This window comes from Dermacentor variabilis, chromosome 9 (genome assembly GCF_050947875.1).
Source record: "Dermacentor variabilis isolate Ectoservices chromosome 9, ASM5094787v1, whole genome shotgun sequence".
NCBI lineage: Eukaryota > Metazoa > Arthropoda > Arachnida > Ixodida > Ixodidae > Dermacentor > Dermacentor variabilis.
Window position 1 is genome coordinate 57,529,490 of NC_134576.1, and position 19,421 is coordinate 57,548,910.

The window sequence follows — 19,421 nt, forward strand, 5'->3', positions numbered from 1 at the left end:
CTTAAAAAAGGAAACGTGCTAAATGTTTTATTTAGTTACTTTACAGCATATATTAAAATTCACGAATTGTAGCAGGCGAGTTCGCAAGGCGTATCCACTTGGAATTATTTTCCAAGTTGGCTCCCTTTTGAAGATATGCGCCATCAATGTCACCGTAAAAATGGGGTGTTTCTCCAATTACTTTCTGTAAAACGATTCTTCTATCCATTGAACCAAAATGGTAGCTGGAACATCTATGTCTTTAGTCCCATATTTTTGTAAATATTGCATCGAAACTGGTGTCATCCTGGAGTTTCAAGTCAATACGTGTTGCAAAATCGCAGGCTACGATTCCTAAATTGTAATATGTGCTATAAATTATTCACACACACACACACACACACACACACACACACACACACACACACACACACACACACACACACACACACACACACACACACGTACACACACACACACACACACACACACACACACACACACACACACACACACACACACACACACACACACACACACACACACACACACACACACACACGCACGCACACACGTACAAAGACAGAGAGAGAGAGAGAGAGGAGAAAGGGGCAGAGAGATACAGACATGATTGCGAGACATCTGAAACTTGGGCATCCTGTAGGCCTATATCTAACATTCTATAAGAGAAATTGGCGAAGAAAATAAGAAAAGACGTGAAATGCAACTGCAGCCTGCACATGTTTCCTGTTCAATCATTCCAATGGGGATATTTCAGCGTATTTCAAACAATTCCAGGTTCATTAGGATTGCCAAGAACAATTACCGTGTACTTGTTTTTTGAACTTGTTAGGCTTTCAATAGAAGATATCAGCTCATGAAACAAAACATGGGAAATATTAGCCAGTATACAGAAATATTTGATTGATCATTTGTCCTGGCGTGCTACGATGATTCCCAGAGAATCTTGTCTTGCACATTTGCAATGTCTTCGCTTCGAACACATTTCATTTACCAGCCTAATGGCATTGAGTACCAACAACCATGGTTAGGCACATTTTGCTTGCACGTTAAAACACCACCCTTTTCTCCTGCGCGCACAGCGAGCGAGGTTTGAGTGCTGGTGCTGATGTTGTTATAAGAAAACGAGAAAACAATGACGGACGGAAAATTCCTAAAGCGATCGTTAATGGATTGCAGAATGTGCGAATGGCTGAAGAGGACGCACTGGACAGCCGTGCCAGCACGTTGTATTTAGCGTGTGTGAGCAATGTTAAAAAAGAATGGGAAGACATCAACGTAAAAGTAGTCATTACATTTCATTAATTACTCATTTATTCTCGAGAGGCAGCAACTGGTCAGTGGCACCAATTACACCTTTGAATTAAGCAGCAGTACATGTCATCGGCTACATTGTTGTTTTTTTTATACAAAGACAAGTCTGCTATGTATAGCATGGTGCGATGTCACGTTGTTGGCTACCAGTGCCGTCGTGGCTACATTTCGAGTGTTTTCGATGCTAAAGCGTCATGGAGCTAAACGAGACTGACTGTGGTGATTTATTTTCAGGGAAACTCGTCACGGTATTAGTGTACGTAATATGTTGTCCAATGTTGGTTGTGCGTGCAGTGTATTGCGGCTTTTTGATGCGCGTAGACACCAACTGCTCTTGCACTAACCATGAATTGGGAACAAACCTCTGTGAAACGACGTCGCGCGCTTCAGTACAACCATAGCTCATTTCGGGAGAGTTGAGGTAGAGGTGGGGGGGGGAGGCAGTAGTCAATGCGTCAGCCGCGATAGGAACTCCGATGTGAATGCGCCTGTTTGCGTCGCCAATGGGTTCTGCCTAGACGTGCTTAGTAAAGCATTGTGAGTTGGCCTTCATAAAGCGAAGCGTTTGTCCCACATGCCGCCGTGTTCGCGAGGCTGCTATCTGCTGCTGCTGCGTGGGTCATTACCTTGACTGAAATGAAATATCGAAGATGGTGTGGGCGACGTGCGCCACAGGCTCGTAGCGCACACAATTTGGTGGGATGCACTCGGCCTTGTCACGTGGTAGCGAGCACTTCTCCCAGCGTACACCAGGCGGGTGCGTGGTGACGTCGAAATCGACGCCAATAATAATAATAATAATAATAATAATAATAATAATAATAATAATAATAATAATAATAATAATAATAATAATAATAATAATAATAATAATAATAATAATAATAATAATAATAAACAGCATCACTATTCATTATTTATTTTTTTCGCTATACCTCCCTGCCTCTCTGTTAATAAATATAAATGCCTCTGGAACTCCAATCAGTCATTACGAGCATTGTAACACTTGGGAGGATGGGTAATGTAAAGGAAGTGAGGACGTTTGATATTCATCTTTCTGCCGTTGAAATGATCGCCCAACTTAGGCGAAACATTTTAGTTATTTTTTGATGTTTGCTTATCGCGATACGTTTGGATAGAGGTTGCGCTCCAACTGCATGTCTAACCTTATATTATGATTCAATTTTATTTTGCTTGCACGCCGTTAATGTAGCCCGGTTGCATCTAATATGAAAAGAAGTTCGCGTAAAAATGAAGAAAACTTTCGATTACCAGGGAATCGCAAATGTTATTTAACATTTCTTTCTCCTCTTCAAGAAAATATGGTGGCGCGTGCACTTATACTTGCGGTGGAACATGGCCGCTATTGCTAAAAACCTACGAGGACTAAGTGACACCTACGAACATGCCGGTCATGCTTGGAACAGAGTGCCGGTTCTTGCACACAGCTCCTAGCGGCTGAGTTCACTTCGAGAAGTTCATCACTGAATTTCCGAAAGCGTGGCCTAAGAGAAAGAAAAAATGAAGTGCGAATCGGGAATTCCTCATTTTGTGGAGACGATCAACGCTGCACGGTGACGTCAAAAGGCTGCGGGGAAATGGGAGACTACATTCCTCTTCAAAGCGAGTATGTCCTAAACCGCAGTACCAGGACGACTGAAAAATAGAAAGCGATGGTGCGCAGCTTCTTTGTTCCTGTTAAAAGATGAAAGCAACAAAAACTAATCTGGCATGACCCATCTCACAACGAATGTCGACGCTGACGCGATTAGTATCAATTGAATCAACATAGCGACACACCGTATTGTCGCCGCCGCTATTCGTCACGTGTGAAGCGTGTCTGCCTCCAACGTCCTCTGCCTCGCGCATTCTGGAAGTGCCGGGCCCAATAGCGTCGCTGCGAAGTCCTCACGTGACGCGCCTATCTTGTGAGAGTGTCTATCAAAGCATCCTCTCTGAATCTATACCATGTGGTATTCCAGCACCGGAAAAATTCATGTTAAGCACTTTTTGTTTTCTCCTAGAGCACCGACGCATGCCCAGTATATGCAGCCGTGCATACGCACATATATGGCAATGGCCTAAGTTGGCGCGAAAGATGTTTGCCGGCGGCCGATTGATGCCGGCGCCAGTGGGTATTTTATTGTGAGCGGGGATGTTTAAGAGAGGCGGCTGGCCAGCCGGGCGGCAGGCTGCCGTTTGGGCTCGGTAGCCTGGAAGGTTCTCTTCGTAGCTCGCGACTTGTCGATCGTGTTCGTTCCTTCGCGGACATTGTGATCCCCCGCTACTGTAGCGCTGCTGCAGGTTCGTCGAGGAGCGGCACATGCCCTGTGGCGCAAGTGGGCGTGTTAGAGGTTTATTCAACTGTGGCACACACCAATCGTCACCGACAAGACAGAAGCTGAATAAATGCTTCGCTTCAAACTGGCTTATATCAACGCGCTAGCCCAATGCCCGACCTGTTAGACCGCGCACTTCCCAGTAAGCCATGTTGGCGTGAGAACTGTTAGGGACGTTGAAGATAAAATGGTCAGTGTCTTACAAGAAAAAGCATAGGTAGCCCGTTTTTTCGACGTTGCCTTCTCTGAGTAGTTCAAAAGCGCTCAGTATGACCTGGTAAGTAAGCATAATATTTAGGAGAGTGTTGTTCTTAATTTTGTCGTGGGTTCCGCACTCTTACTTCACAGCAGGAGAAAACGTTTTGGCTAGTGGACTCATCACACACGTGTTGCACGAATCTCTGCCTGAGGTGTAGTGAAGGTTCGTATAAGCCGCCTTGCTTGATTGAGTGATCGCAGGAAAAGCTACGCTGTGGTGTGAATGAGACGACCCATTAAGGGCAAGAAAAAGTGAGCATGACAAAGTAAAATGAGAAGTGGTTGCGTTGCCAAATAAGGCTGAGGCAATATCACGCAAGAATATTCTCGGCCACGTATAAGGCTAACAGGGAAATTTCAACGGGTGCCATAGCGCATTGGTATCTCGTAGTTTCCACAGGTTGCGCTTGCATTTACAGTGCTCACTTAGTGGTACCCTGTTATGATGCATTTCCTGTAGCTCTAAATATTTTCATTTTATTTAGACAAGTGTTGTCAAAGAGCTTTCAATTTTTCTTCCGGGTGGTGCAGTTTCTGTGTACGTATTGCTGTTTATAAACATGCGTTGGAGGGGTGAAAAGAAGTGTACTTTATTGGATGCGTTTATTGCACTACTTTATTTTTTTCTTCCAGCCTACACTTTCGTATGCACGAGTGGGCCCACATTCAGTACGGTGTATTCGACGAGTGCCGTACACGGAGAGATTCAATTTCCGGAGATCTACTTCTCGGCAGGCATGGTGAGCAGCAGTACTTCAACATCTTTCTGTAGATTGTCCTCGATCCTCGATATTTTGCATCCGCAGCGCACTCTCGGAATTACGTAAGAGCAACACTGAAGTGATGCAGTATTCGGTGCTCTGGTTGCCCTCATTCACTGTGTTATTCTTTGCTGCCTACCATACGACGCACCTTGTTTTAGGCACACTTCACTGATGGTCGGGTTAAAAAAAGATGACTTGAAAATGATAGACATTATCATACTTGTTTTCCTCAGAGTCCTCAGGAGACTACTCGCCAAAGAAATTTTTGTTGTACTTGCGCGATAACGATTCTAACTTTGTAATATCTATGCACTAGTATGCGGCCTTGCGATGTCGTGCATCAATATAAACTGTTCAAAACGTTAAAACTGCTGATCGCGCTGCCGCATGCTTTGGCGCTAACATTTTAGGTCGTCACCCTTTATTGTTTCTCCTTTAGCCACGTAATAATGGCGCGCCGACGCAGTAGCACAAAAAGGAAAGGCGTGTAAACCATACTTATGCAATACCTGCTGAGAGTATACGTAACCTAGTTGGCGTTCCGATGACCCAGAGACGGGCGACGGGTGTGCATCGCCATTTGGGGATCACCTCCGCGGGCAAGCCACGTGGTCAGGGTGGCAGTAGGGTACTCCTTATTTTTGTCGTTTCTGTTATGCTAGTGCATGTTTATCATATATGATACGCCATGCACTAAGGCATAGTGCAATGCAGCAAACGCACAACCAATGCCCAATCAACATCGCCGAACGCACATACATCCGCTGGCGAAATCCTCGGTCGCTGCCTGAAACGGCTTTAGCGCTGTAGTGCAGAATACTTACTTACGAAAACTAATAATTATAGCCCGTAACACCAATTACCTGTTCCAAATGCTGCAAATTCCAGGTCACTCTATAGAAACTCGGGCCTAATTCATACCGCGTTCTGTTGTCCTGTTAGTCCAGTCAGAGACAATATAACCGTCAAAGGGTCAATGTTTCATTGTGGCGCAAACGTTTAGGGTAAGAAACTCGCCCCATTTTCTTCTAGCCAGAAAAATTGGCAGCTATGCTATGGGTTAGCACATTATATTACAATGTCTCGTATGACGAAGTTACAACCCGCTTTTCACCATACACTTTTCTACGCCTTCCGTGTGCATTTCCAGATCCTTTAGGTGTTCTGTCCATTTGTTTACAGGTGAAACTGAACGCTTGTGCAAAACTCTGGTTTTCACCGCTTTACAAAAGACAGTTCGGTATGCGATATCCATGTCGAGTGTGACTGTCATGAACAGTGCATCGTGTCGCCCTACATTGGCTTTAAGAACATAGCAGACAGCTGTATCATATTCATGCCGTATTCTATAAACGCAAGAATCCGTGGTTCTACTGCCTCTCTGCTGAAGTATTATGCAGACGGAAAATTTCAAATAAAGAAACAAAACCGTCTTACGCAATGCCTGTATCTCACGGGTCGCGAACCACCTGTAAATTTAGCTAACCAAACAGACGTACATCCTGCTGATCGACCATGGAGCTAACTGCCAACCTGTGAGCAGAGTTCGTAATCATGCGTGCCGAAGCTCATCTCGCATACAAGATCCACAAGCGGAACATAGCGATACTTCCGCGTGTCGCGATGATAGAGGGAGCTTCTGCTCATCTCTGGAGTGTCTGGCGAAGATCGGGTGACGGCAGCCAACCAATCGTCGACCGTTTGTACGGACAGGCTCGCTCTGGCACTGGCGCCCTTTCAGGCATCAGCTGTCCCCGTGCTTATTACGAAACAAGGCAGCGCGTTTGTGAACACATCGTGAATATTCTGTCAGCGCTGGGTTGACGACATTTTAATGGCCTCGTTTGAGCTGGAGCCGTCTTGAAAGGTCTTCGATAACATTGAGCAGATGTGACCTCATATATTCGGTTAAAATTTGGGCGTGCTCACAATGTTTTTTGAGTCGGTAAAACAATATGCCCCTTATCAAAAACTAAGATATACTGCATGTAACTACATGTAACCACAAGGTCACAATACAGAGCCAAGTGAAAAAGCGTTCTGTGCTGTGTTTCGTCCGCGTGTTGCGATCGTGTTCACCCTGCGCCGTGCTCATCGAACACGTTTAGTGCGCGAACACGTCGCTCAATGTCTCAATGTTGCTTCGCGTTGGTAACAAAAAAAAATATAAAAAGGACGCATTCAAACTGACGCATCCACGATAGGTGGCCGTTACCGAATTGAAGCGGGTGAGCTAGAGAAATGCAGGGTATTATTAGGCGCTTTTCGAAGGTGCCGTAGCCTAATTGTTCTTTTAAATACAACAGCGCATTCATTTGCCAGTGTTCGGGGGGCGGGGGTTAATTGGAGTCAGTTTTGTTACGCACAATTTAGTTACTTTAGTTGATATACGGCGCATGCAGTAAAGGTTACCTCGCTAGGCTTAGCCATTAAAAAAGCGCAGCGAATATTCCCGGCTCTCATAATAGTGTCTGCAAAATACTACAGCGTGATGCACCTGCGAAGACAACGGCACCCGAAGACCAAACGCCGCACGTCTTCCGCATCAAAGAAGCGTCAGACGCAGCTGGAAATTCGAAGCAGCGCACACAACCACAGTGGCGTAAAAGCGCAGTCTTATATTCTAGTTACATTGGCGGGCTAACCGCAGTGAAGACGTACACGCACGAGAAAAATTATACGGACTAGGGATTGTGCGATAAAACTGATTTTTCCATTGTTTTTAATGCAACCCGAAATAAAAGACTGCAGTTCCAACTTATTATTACGAATTTTCTAGTGCACTTGTCAGTTTCCGTTTTAGGAATGATAATGACGAAGAAATTCAGTTTTTTCGACAACACTGTGGTCCGTATACTTTTGCTCACGGGTGTACCTCCGTTGCCAGACGGAACTATTGTTACCGGTAACTACACTGTAAGCAAAAATGATCCGTGATTTGAGTAAATGACTTGTCCTCTAGCGCATTCCCCGAAAGGAGGTTAATAAACTCCGAGAACACGAAATAAAAATTTTACTTCGCTGCGGCATGGAAGTTTTGGATGTACTTATGGGAGTATGTGCTTACATCCATCGGGGACCTTTTGCATAAAGCTATGGGAGTATATGTTTAGATCCATCGAGGAGCTTTTGCAGGGAACTAGGGAATATACGTTTACCTCCATCAAGGCGCATATGCAGGGATTTATGGGAGCACATGTCTACATCCGTGGATGAGCTTTTGCTGGGAACTATGGGAGTATATGTTCACATACATCGAGGAGCTTTTGCAGATAACTATGGGAGTATATTGACACGTGTACTAATCTTTATCGGGCAACCACGTTCTTCGAGCACCGGCAACAATAGGGGAATGTGCTTTAAAGAAGAGCCAGACGCGAACTTAACGCCATTGATTAACCACAACCATGGTTTGGCGCAACGTGCTTGCCCCTTAAAATACTGCCCTTCCCTTCTGCGCGCACAGCGAGCGAGGTTTGAGTGTTGCGGCTGATGTGCTTTCAAGAAAATGAGGGAACAATGACGGAGTGAAAATTCTTGAAGCAATTGTTAGTGGATTGTTCGGATTGTTAGAAGAATGTTCGAATGGCTGAAGAGGATGCAGTGAACAATCGTGCCAGCACGTTCTATATACTGTTTTTGAGCAGTGTTAATAAAGAATGGGAAGACAGCAACGTAAAAGTAGTAATTTCATTTCTGTAATTACGCACTTGCAGGAAGGAATTGATCAGTGTCACGAATAGCATTTTTGAATTAATCAGCAGTACTTCATATCGGCTGCGTTTCTTTTTCTGTAACCAGGGGCCGTATACCGTTAAACTATTCCACTATGTTTTTATTCCAATCTGCTCACGTCAAATTTGCCTAACCGCATACGCAAGCATGGGGCGGTCACCCGCAGGGTTGTCTGACCAAACCAATCAAATGCTTCCCTCATTCATAGGAGTTCACTTTTGTTTGCTTGAAAGACGAATAACATTGCCTGCACAGAGCGGCTTGTCTTATCTTGTTGGCTCACAAGAGGCGAGGAGACCACTCAAGTGGAGAGGGATTCGATGGTGCCGAGCTACTGCACTGAATATCGATAACCAGAGGAAGAGGGTGGTGCTGGCGTCTGCGATTGGTGCGCTTTCTCTTACTTAGCTTGAGGTGGCTCATCGACAATCGCGGCGGCGTGCCAGGGAAGCTTAAGAATGACGCTAATACCGATCCTCAGCAAAGAAGAGTTGGCGGAACGAGGTTGTAAACGTGCCGAATGTTCCGGAAAACGTTACACGGCCACGGAAAATGTTTTATTACACGCAAATGAGCCCATGATCTGAGGCAGGGGCAAGCAGCCAGTGTCGGAGCAATCGGCGGGAGCTCTCTTTTATTCCTTTCGGAACGGGGCAGCCTGCCGCTATTCCGAGGAAAATTCAGTTTTGTTCGGCATATTATAGCATCTTTAACGCGTACGGGTCACTTTGACGTGGTAAGTTTTTGCGATTTTATGAAGTCGCGTGAGAAGCAGGTGAAATGGGCGGAGCCCGAAAACTTTTGGCCAATAGCCAAGGGCTAATGGCAAGAAGGCGTCGAATAAGACATTAGTATTTCTCTTTTGTACAGTCAAATTATGCATAATCATTGTGTACACATATCAGATGGGGAGCTCTCGCGGTTTTCGTGACGTCTCGTGACAGACAGGGGTAGTGGGGATGGTCCAAGAAAGTTTTGGACAAATCGCAGTGGGCTGCTTGCAGAATTGGAATAGAAAGACGTAGATAGTTTTAGGTTTTAGCGCCCCAATACAAGTCTGATATGTATAGCACGGTGCTATGTCGTGTTTTTAGGGAAGCTCGTCACGGTGTTAGAGCACGTCATATATTTTCCAATCGTATTTCGCCTTTTTTATGGGCGTACACACCAACCGCTCTTGCACTTACCATGAATTGGGAACAAACCTGCAAGAAACGATGTCGCAAGCTTCAGTAGACGCATTGCGCATCTCGTGAGAGTTGAGGTAGGGAAGGGGAGGAAGAGTCAGAGGACAATACGTCGCTAGCGATGAGAACTCCGATGTGAACGCGCCTGTTTGTGTGGCCAATGGTTTTCGCCTAAACTCGCGCTCTATAAAGCTCCCCCCTGTGAAGGGGCCTTGATAACGGGAAGCCTTCGTTCCACATTCTGCCGCGTTTGCGAGGCCGCTGTCTGCTGTTGCTGCGTCACTCGTTATCTGGACTGAAATCAAAACTCGAAGATGGTGTGGGCTACGTGCGCCACACGCTCGTCGCGCACACTGTTTGCTGGGATGCGCTCGGCCTTGTCACGTGGTAGTGAGCACTTCTACCAGCGTACACCAGGTGGAGGCGGGGTGAATTCGACATCGACGCCATTGGCAACAAGAGACTGGATAAGGCGTTTTTGGGCCCCCCGAATGTTCACGTGAATCTAGAGAGTATCGTGGTGGAATTGTATGTGCGCACCTTCTTGTTTTAAAATAATAATAATAATAATAATAATAATAATAATAATAATAATAATAATAATAATAACAATAATAGTAACAATAATAATAATAGACCTCATAACCTGTCATTATTTCTTTTCCCCGCCATTCCTATTTTCCAATGTAACTAGCAGGTCAGAGCAGTTTATACTTCAGGTTGACCTCTCCGCTTAACTGTTAATAAATATATATGTCTCTGGAACCCCCACTTGTGATTACGAGCACTAAAGCACGTGGTATGATGGTAATGTACAGAGAGTGAGGACGTTTAATGTTCACCTTTGTGCCGTTGAAATGATGGCTCAACTTGAGCGAAACATTTGCTTTATTATTTTACGTTTGCAGATCGCGGTGCGTCTGGGTAGACGTTGCATTGCAATTGCATGGCTAACCTTATATTGGGATTAAATGTTATTTTACTTGTACGTCGTGAATTTTGCGGTCACATCTCAAAAATCAAGAAAACATTCCCTTACAGGGAATCGCAAATAAGCATGTTATAGAACATTTTTTTTATTCCCTTGAAAAAGATATGGCGGCGCATGCACTTCTAGTTGCGAGCTCTCAGGACCTACGAGGACTGTGTCACACCTTCGAACATGCAGGTCATGCTTGGAACTGACAGCCGGTTCTCGCACAAAGCTGCGAGCGGGAGAGTTTACTTCGACAATTTCATCATTTAATATTCGAAATCGTGGCCTAAGAGACAGGAAAAGTGAAGTGCGAATTGGAAATTCCTTGTTTTGCGGAGACAACGCTACACGGTGACATCGAGAGGCTTCGGTGAAAAGGGAGATTACGTTTCTCTTCAAACCGATTACATCCTAAACCGCAATTCCGTGGCGACGGGAAATAAAAAAGCGCTGCTACACGACTTCTTTGTTGCTGTTAAAAGATGAAGACAACAAAAAATATTCTGGAAAGGCCCATTACACGATGAATGCCGGCGCTGACGCAATTAGAATTGAATCAACACAGTGACACACCGTATTGCCGCCACCGATATTATTCACCTGTGAAGCGCGTCCGCCTCCAACGTCCTCCCCCTTCGCGCCTTCCGGAAGCGCCGCGTCCAATAGCGTCGCTGCGAAGTCCTCACGTGACGCGCCAATGTTGTACGAAAGTCTATGAAAGCGTCCTATCTGAATGTATACCACGCGGGAATATTTAATTGCAGCACCGGAAAAAAAAATATTTTAAGCCTTTTCTTTCGTCCGGTGCAGCGGCGTGTGCCCAGTATTGGCAATGGCTCATAGGCATATGGCAGTCGCCTAAGTTGGCACGAAAGAGGTTTCCAGGCGGTTGATTGATGCCGGGGCAAGTGTGCGTTCATTGTGAGCGGGGGTGATTAAGAGAGGTGGTGGTTGAGGTGGTGGTGGAGGTGGTGGTGCTAGTTCCTTGGCGGACATTGTGAGCGTCCGCTACTATAGTGTTGTTGCAAATTCGTTGAAGAGCCGCATATGGCATGTGGCCCAAGTTGGCGTCCAAGATGTTCATTCACCTGCGGCACATACCGATCATCACGTACAAGACAGAAGCTTATTCCAATGGTTGGCTTCGAACAGGGTTACCTCAACGCGGCAGCCCAATTCCCGATCTGTTAGACCGTGTGCTTCCCAGTAAACTAAGTTGGCGTCGGAACTGCTAGGGACGTTGAAGATAAAATGTAAGCTTCTTGGAAGAGAAAGGTTAGGCAGCCCGCTTTTTCGAAGTTGCCTTCGCTGAATAGTTGAAAAGTGCTCAGCATGACCTCATATGGAACACAGTATTTAGGAGAGTGTTGTCCTTAATTTTGTCGACGGTTCCGCAGTCTTAGAGCACAGATATTCAAAAGCGTAAAACAACTTGTAAAACTGAGCAGTCAGTGATAAATAGCCCGCAATCGCCAATTACACTGCCGCGGATCACATTCTCACAACACACGGATGCGTTTTAAATAGTCAATATATGTCGCAGAAAATAGCTAGATATGGAATTTTGATATCTACTAATACGAGCGATCGCAATCAGAGCGTTTCAAGAAGACCACATGGTGTACACAAGAGCAGTACTGTTTCGCATGAGCTAGTCCTGCCACGCCCTACATATTAAAAGGGGTCATCAATGAAGGAGCCTAATATCACAGTGCATACGAAGCTTAAGAAGCGTTATCGTTGTACATGCAAGGGCTACTCAATCTTCCACATGGCGCAGTTGAAAATGGAAGGCATGCAAAATAAATAGAAAAATGCCCAGTTGGGCTGCTTAATCCTCGGCCCTTGTGTCTTCAGCAAATTTCACTTAAATAGGGTCTTGGCATGTCCTGTTTTGGGTGCCACCGATTGCTCCACTAACTTCTGTATCCGAAATTCGATGGGCATCCGTCGGTGTTGACCACGCGTTCATTCGCGTTTGAGCGAGTGCTACTGGTGGTGAAAGCACCACCTCATCAATGAGCAGCAAGCATCCCAGGTGCCCATGTCTCCCGGATCATTAAATTTCAACGTCAATAAAGCGAGTCTCATTTACCTCCTTTCAAGTAAGGCTCTGTACCGCTGGCATTGCACATCCAGGGAAAACACTGGGAATGCATGAGATGGAAATTCAAGACGATGGGCTAAACGAGAACAAGGTGAAAGCAGGAGCCAACGTGTCGGCTAGCGGACCAGTCTTTGTCAAGGCACACGTAGGCTTATCGCACATGTATTGCACGAATTCCTGCCTGAGCTGTGGTGGAGGCTCGCACAAGCCACCTTGCTTGATTGAGTGGTCGCAGGGAAACTTATGCTCTGGTTTGAATGAGACGACACGTTAAGGGCAATAAAAGGTGAACATGACAAAGTAAAATGAGAAGTGGTTGCGTTGTGAAATAAACGCACTGGCCATATCGCGCAAGAATACTCCCGGCCACGTATACGGCTAACAGCGATATTTCAACGGGTGCCATAGCGCATTGGTATCTCGTAGTTTCCACAGCTTATGCGTGCATTTACTGTGCTCACTTAGTCGTACCCTGTTATGCTTCATCTCCTGTAGCTCTAAATATTTTCATTTCAGTTAGACAAGTGTTGTCAAAGAGCTTTCAATTTTGCTTGCTTTCGGGCGGTGCAGTTTCTGTGTACGTCTTGCTGTTTATGAACATGAATTGGAGAGCAGAAAATACCAGGGTACTTTACTGCATGCGTTCATTGCACGACATTATTTCTTCTTCCAGCCTACGCTTTCGTATACACGAGTGGGCCCGTTATCGGTACGGTGTATTCGACGAGTACGGCACACGTGGAGACTCAATTTCCGGAGACCTACTTCTCGGCAGGCACAGTGAGCAGCACGACTTCAACATATTTTTGTTGATTGTCCTCGATCCTCGATATTTTCCATCCGCAACTCACTCTCGGAATTTTGTAATTGCAACACTGAAGTGACGCAGTGTTCTGCGCTCTGGTTGCCCTCAGTCGTTGTGTTATTCTTTACTACCGACCACACGATGCACCTTGTTTTAGGCACACTTCACTGATGGCGGGTTGGAAAAAAATGGCATGCAAATTAGAGACGTCATGTTTGTTTTCCTAATAGTCCTCGGGAAAGCGCTCGCAAACCAAATTTTTGTTGTACTTGCGCAATGATGATTCTAGCTTTGTAAAATAGTCCTTTCAGCTGATATTACACAGCTGCACCATTTTTACGAATCACGGAAACAATTCGATAACTTCACTTGCAATGCGCCTGATGAGGTTATTCAAATAAGTTTGGAAGTCTGCCCCATCCTCGTGGCGCGTGTCTCTTATGGACAACTGCACATGGGGAAGCTGAAACATTATGCCGAGCAGCCGGGTTACTATAGAACGCCCGATTGAGCCCATGTAAGGGTCGACGCATTTTCCAGAACTTATGCACTAGTATGCGGCCTTGCGATGCCATGCATCAATAATAACTGTCCAAAAGATGAAAATTGTTTATCGCGCAGCCGAATGCTTCGGCGCAAACGTTTTAGCATGTCAGAGTTGATTGTTTCTCTGTTAGCCACATAATAATGGCGTGCCATGTGTATAGCACATGAAAGGTAGGCGTGTCAACCATGCTAATGCAATACCTGCTGAGAGTACACGTAACGTAGTTAGCGTTCCGACGACCCAGAGACGGGCGACGGGTGTGCATCGCCATTTGGGGATCACCTCCGCGGGCAAGCCACGTGGTCAGGGTGGCGTTAGGATTCCTCTTATTTTCATTTCTGTTATGCTAGGGGCATGTTTATATCATATATGATACACCATGCACTAAGGCATAATGCAATACAGCAAACGCCACGCCAATACACAATCAACATCGCCGAACGCACATACATCCGGTGACAAAAGCTTCGGCCGCCGCCTGAAACGCCTTCGGCGTTGTAGAACGGAATACTAATTATCGAATAATACTAATTAGAGCACGTAACAACAATTACATGTTCTACATGCTACGAATTCCACGTCAGTGTACAGAAACTCAGGCACATCTCTCGTGCTAGTATCTTGTTCGTCCCGTGAGAGAAAATGTATCCACCAATAAGTCAAGGTTTATTTGTGGTGCAAAAGTAAACTGCAACAAACTCACCCTATTTACTTCTAGCCATAATCATTGACAGCTATGCAATTGGTTAGCGCACATCATTGTACAATGTCTCTTATGAGGAAGTTGCAACCCGATTTTCACAATATCCTTTTCTACGGCTTCCGTGTTCATTTCCAAATTCTTTAAGTGTTCTGTCCTTTTGTGTTCAGGTGATACTGAAAGCTTGTTCAAAGCCTGGTTTTCACTGCTGTAGAAAAAGAGAGTTCGGTATGCGATATGGATGCCGAATGTGGCTACCTTGACCAGGGCAGCGTGTTGCCTTACATTGGCTTTAAAAACGCACCAGACAGCCCTGTCATGTTCATGCCGTATTCGATAAACGCATGAATATCTGGCTTTACTGCCTGTTTTCCGAAGTATTATGCAGACAGAAAATTTGAAACAAACAAACCGTCTTGCGCAATGCCAGTACTCATGTGAACCACTCATAAATTTGAGTAACTAAACATGAATGCATGCTGCAGATAGACCATGGAGCTAACTGCCAACCTGTGAGCCGAGTTCGTAGTCATGCGTGCCGAAACTCCTCTCAAATTCACAAGCGGAATATAGCATTACTTCCGCGTTTTGCAATGATCGAGGGAGCTTCTCAACATTTCTGGAGCTGCCGTCCAAGGTCAGGTGACGGCAGTCTACCAATTGTAGACTCTTTGTGCAGGCATGCTCGCTCTGAGACCTGTGTGCTTTCAGGCATCAGATATTCCCGTGTTTATGGGAAAACAAGGAAGCGCATTTCTGAACACACTGTGAATGTTCCCTCAGCGCTGGGTTGCCGCATTCGGATGGCCCCGTTAGAGCTGGAGCCGGCTTGAAAGGTTTGCGCTAACGTTGAGCAGAAGTGACATCCAATTTTCGGTTAAAGTTTGGGCGTGCTCACAGTGTTTTTTTGTGTCGGTAAAACAATATGCCCCTGACCAAAAAATAAAAGATACTACACGTAACTACAAGGTCGCAATACAGAGCCAAGTGAAAACTACTCTGTGCTGTGTTTCGTCCACGTCTTGCCATCGTGTTCACCCTGCGCCGTGTTCATCGAACATGTTTGTGAGCGAATACGCTTCTCAACGTCTCAATGTTGCTTCGGGTTGGTAACAAAAAAAATATAAAAAGGACGCATTCAAACTGACTGACGCATCCACGATTGGTGTCCGTTACCGAAAAGAAGCGGGTGAGCTAGAGAAATGCAGGGTATTATAAGGCGCTTTTCGAATATGCAGTAGCCTAATTGTTCTTTTAAATGAAACAGCGCATGCGTTTGGCAGTGCTCGGGGGGGGGGGGGGGGTTAAGGAGAGTCAATTTAGTTATGCGCAATTTAGTTGCTTTTGTACATATACAGCTCATACCGTAAGAGGTACCTCGCCAGGTTTAGCCATGTTAAACAAAACAAAAAAAGCGCAGCGCATACTTCATGCGCTCATAATAGTGTCTGCAGAATACTACAGCGCGCTGCACCTGCGAAAACAACGGGAGTCTAAGACCAAAGTCCGCACGCCTTCCATATCAAAGACTTCGCCGCACTGGAAAGTCGAAGTGATCTTTCTGTCGCGAGTAAATATTCGTCGGTACACTAGGCCCTCCCCTTATATGAATAGTCTGAATCCGGTACATCTCTACCATTAGTATGCTTAAAAAGAGTACATGAGATAGACGGCGCTTCTTTTAAAAACGTCATTGTTGTCTTCCTAGGAAATCAAATCTTAAGCTTACCTGTAGGAGGTACGTTTAACGGGACTCTCTAGCTCCCACTTTCTAAAAAGAAAGAAAAAAGTTGGACGAAATGAGAGTAGAGAGAGTCCCCAAACCCTGCAAATGCTCTGTTTCTCTGCCTGTGCAACAGGCGGGACGTACAAAGTATTGTACAACACCTTGTTTCCCCGTTTCAAAGAGGCAAATCAAATGGTATTGTGTCAGTGGAGTACGTGCTATGAATAGGTGAAAATTTTGTAGGAAAATACATAAATTAAGCATGCATTCTAGCGTTTTCTCGGGGGTAATGGCGAGGTTGGAGAAACAAATATAGCGAGAAAATGTCTTTGGAGAATATTTTTTGCTTCATAACCGTTTGAAGATTACCCACTTAAGGGGTCTTGCAAATGGTTTTTTGCTGAAAAGCACCCTAAGCAAAAGTACGTTGTCAATGCAGTTGTTGAAAAACGTTACGGGGATAGAGTCTTCCTTATTCAGCAACCGCACAAGCCAAGATTCTGCAGCATGCAAAACGCGCTCAACGAGATTATAAGCGCCCTAGTTTGTGTCTCTTATTGCGCATACAGAAAGCAATGTTTTTCTTCCGATCACGTGGTTAGGTACTGGTACTGAGTATAGAAATCGCTAGGAATCTTGCAAGTTGTCCCCTTACCATTTCCTCTAAACCACTTCGTATGTACATGATGAGTCATTAGGCCTATACGTTCTGTTTCATTCCGTCCATTGCACAGTCGTCATGGCCTTGCTGAGAGCTTCACTCGCCCTAACAGCGCGGTTATTCTGTTTGGTGAGCGTTGGCTCTGGAACCACCAACGATAGTGACGGAGATAACATCGATATCGTGGTATCGATACACCCGGATGTTGTACTTAACGAAGACAGTGTGCGGAATCTTAAGCCAGGGGCGAGTACTCATGCTTTCTTTAAATTTGATGCTGTAAGCGATTGGAAATGTGTTTCATTGATATCGTTGCATATACAGGGTCCGTCTTGAAAGTAATATAAGTGAATTGTGACGCAACTCTACTTCGGAACGCGGTCTAACCGGTTGAAAGTCGTGTTGGGTAACCCAGCTAAGCAGCGCTCCGTCGCTCAGTGTGCTCAGAGCAAAGGAGAGCGTAGGGCGCGCCTGTCCCTCAGAGTTGTTTTTTATTGTTGTGCAAGTGAAAATGCAGCGCTCGTTAGAACAAAGACTTGCGATCACGTTTTGCATTAAATTTCGCAAGGCCGCTGCGGAAACTGTTACTATGCTCAAGACTGTTCACAAAAATATGTCCTGCCAAATCGGTAAATATTTCCGTGGCACAAGGCCTTTTTGGAAGACCGGGAAGATGGCGACGACGAGGACCGCGCCGAAGGGCCATCCACGACTTCCACGGCTGACAATGTCACTCGAGTGAGGGAACTGTTGAGCTCAGACCGACGATTAAGTGTTCGTTTAATGGCCGACATGTTAAACATTCCGACAACTCCAGTTCACAAACTCGTTACAAACGATATCGGCAGGCGGAAGGTGGGCGCAAAAATGGTTCCAAAAGTGCTCACTGATGCCTAAAAGTCACGTCTTGCTGAAACGTGGCAGGAAAACCTGGACATGTGCAAACGTGAGCGAAAATTTTTGGACAACGTCATCACAGGTGACGAGACTTAGGTATTAGAAATGACCCGGAGACCAAATGCCATTCATCGGAGTAGCACACGGACTCTACCCCTCGCTAGAAGAAAGCGAGGATGAGCAAATTAAAGATCAAAATTTTGCTCATCATGTTATTTTACATCCACGGACTGGCTGATTGAACTCCTAATCTTATGAGGGATTCCTCAAAAGACTGAAATGCAGGTTACAACGCATCCGGCCGGACATCGCAGACAACTGGAAGTTGCACCACGATAACGCGCCGGCCCACAGTGCCTTCATCGTCGCCGACTACCTGGTTAAAAGCAGGGGAGTGAACAATCCTCCAGCCCCCATACATTCGATACCTGGCTCCCTCCGACTTTCTTCTGTTTCCACACCTCAAAACACCCCTGAAAGGCCAACATTTCGGGACAGTGGACGGGATCAAAGCAGCAGATTACAACGCATCCGGCCGGACATCGCAGACAACCGGAATTTGCACCACGTTAACGCGCCGGCCCACAGTGCCTTCATCGTCGCCGACTACCTGGTTAAAAGCAGGGGTGTGAACAATCCTCCAGCCCCCATACATTCGATACCTGGCTCCCTCCGACTTTCCTCTGTTTCCACACCTCAAAACACCCCTGAAAGGCCAACATTTCGGGACAGTGGACGGGATCAAAGCAGCTCGCACCGCAGCATTGAATACCACTCCGGAAGAGGACAACGACAACTCATTCGAGAGCTGGAAGTCTTGCTGGAGCCGATGTATCGAGGCAAAAGGAGAGTATTTTGAAGATTTTTAAACATTTGTAATGATAAATTCAGTAAATGATTTTTCATGGCCGTACTGACATTACTTTCACGAGACACCCTGTAGGAGCGGAGAAAGTTAATTGTAATCGTGCTATTATCCTGCCATCACTCTGCTCCCAGTATGCAAGGTGTCGTAATGAATTCAAGCTGACAGAGTGAGATAGCCTCCTCAAGCTGATAGAAATGACGTTGATCGTCCAAACAATACGCGATGATGTTTCGTAGAAAGAATTTGGTTTAAAATCCTGATTTTGACAGATAAAACATTCATACATAATATTGGAGATGACTGATTGTTTGAAAAGTATTCTAAAGCCTGTGAGGCATTGACTATGCGTGACGACCTTTGCAGGGTAATGGCAACTGTACCCTGGCAGCTGTACCCATGCAGGTAGAGAACACACTTGCCCACTCTGAACTACTTACGACCGCGAGAATCTACTTGAAACTGCACCGTTTCTAAAGTGAACGAAACACTTAAGGAAAATATTTAATCGAACTAGATTGAAACATAGAGCTTCCCTGA

The 19,421-nt window shown here is 45.5% G+C and overlaps 1 protein-coding gene across 1 annotated transcript in view; it reads left to right on the top strand.

Annotated features, from left to right (window-relative positions):
- Nucleotides 1-19,421, top strand: part of LOC142558364 (uncharacterized) — a 169,812-nt gene that overhangs the window by 90,687 nt on the left and 59,704 nt on the right. Inside the window, exons 7-8 of the mRNA XM_075670508.1 lie at nucleotides 4,545-4,651; nucleotides 13,354-13,460. Coding sequence (XP_075526623.1) covers nucleotides 4,545-4,651; nucleotides 13,354-13,460 — 214 coding nt within the window. The remainder of the gene's footprint in view (nucleotides 1-4,544; nucleotides 4,652-13,353; nucleotides 13,461-19,421) is intronic.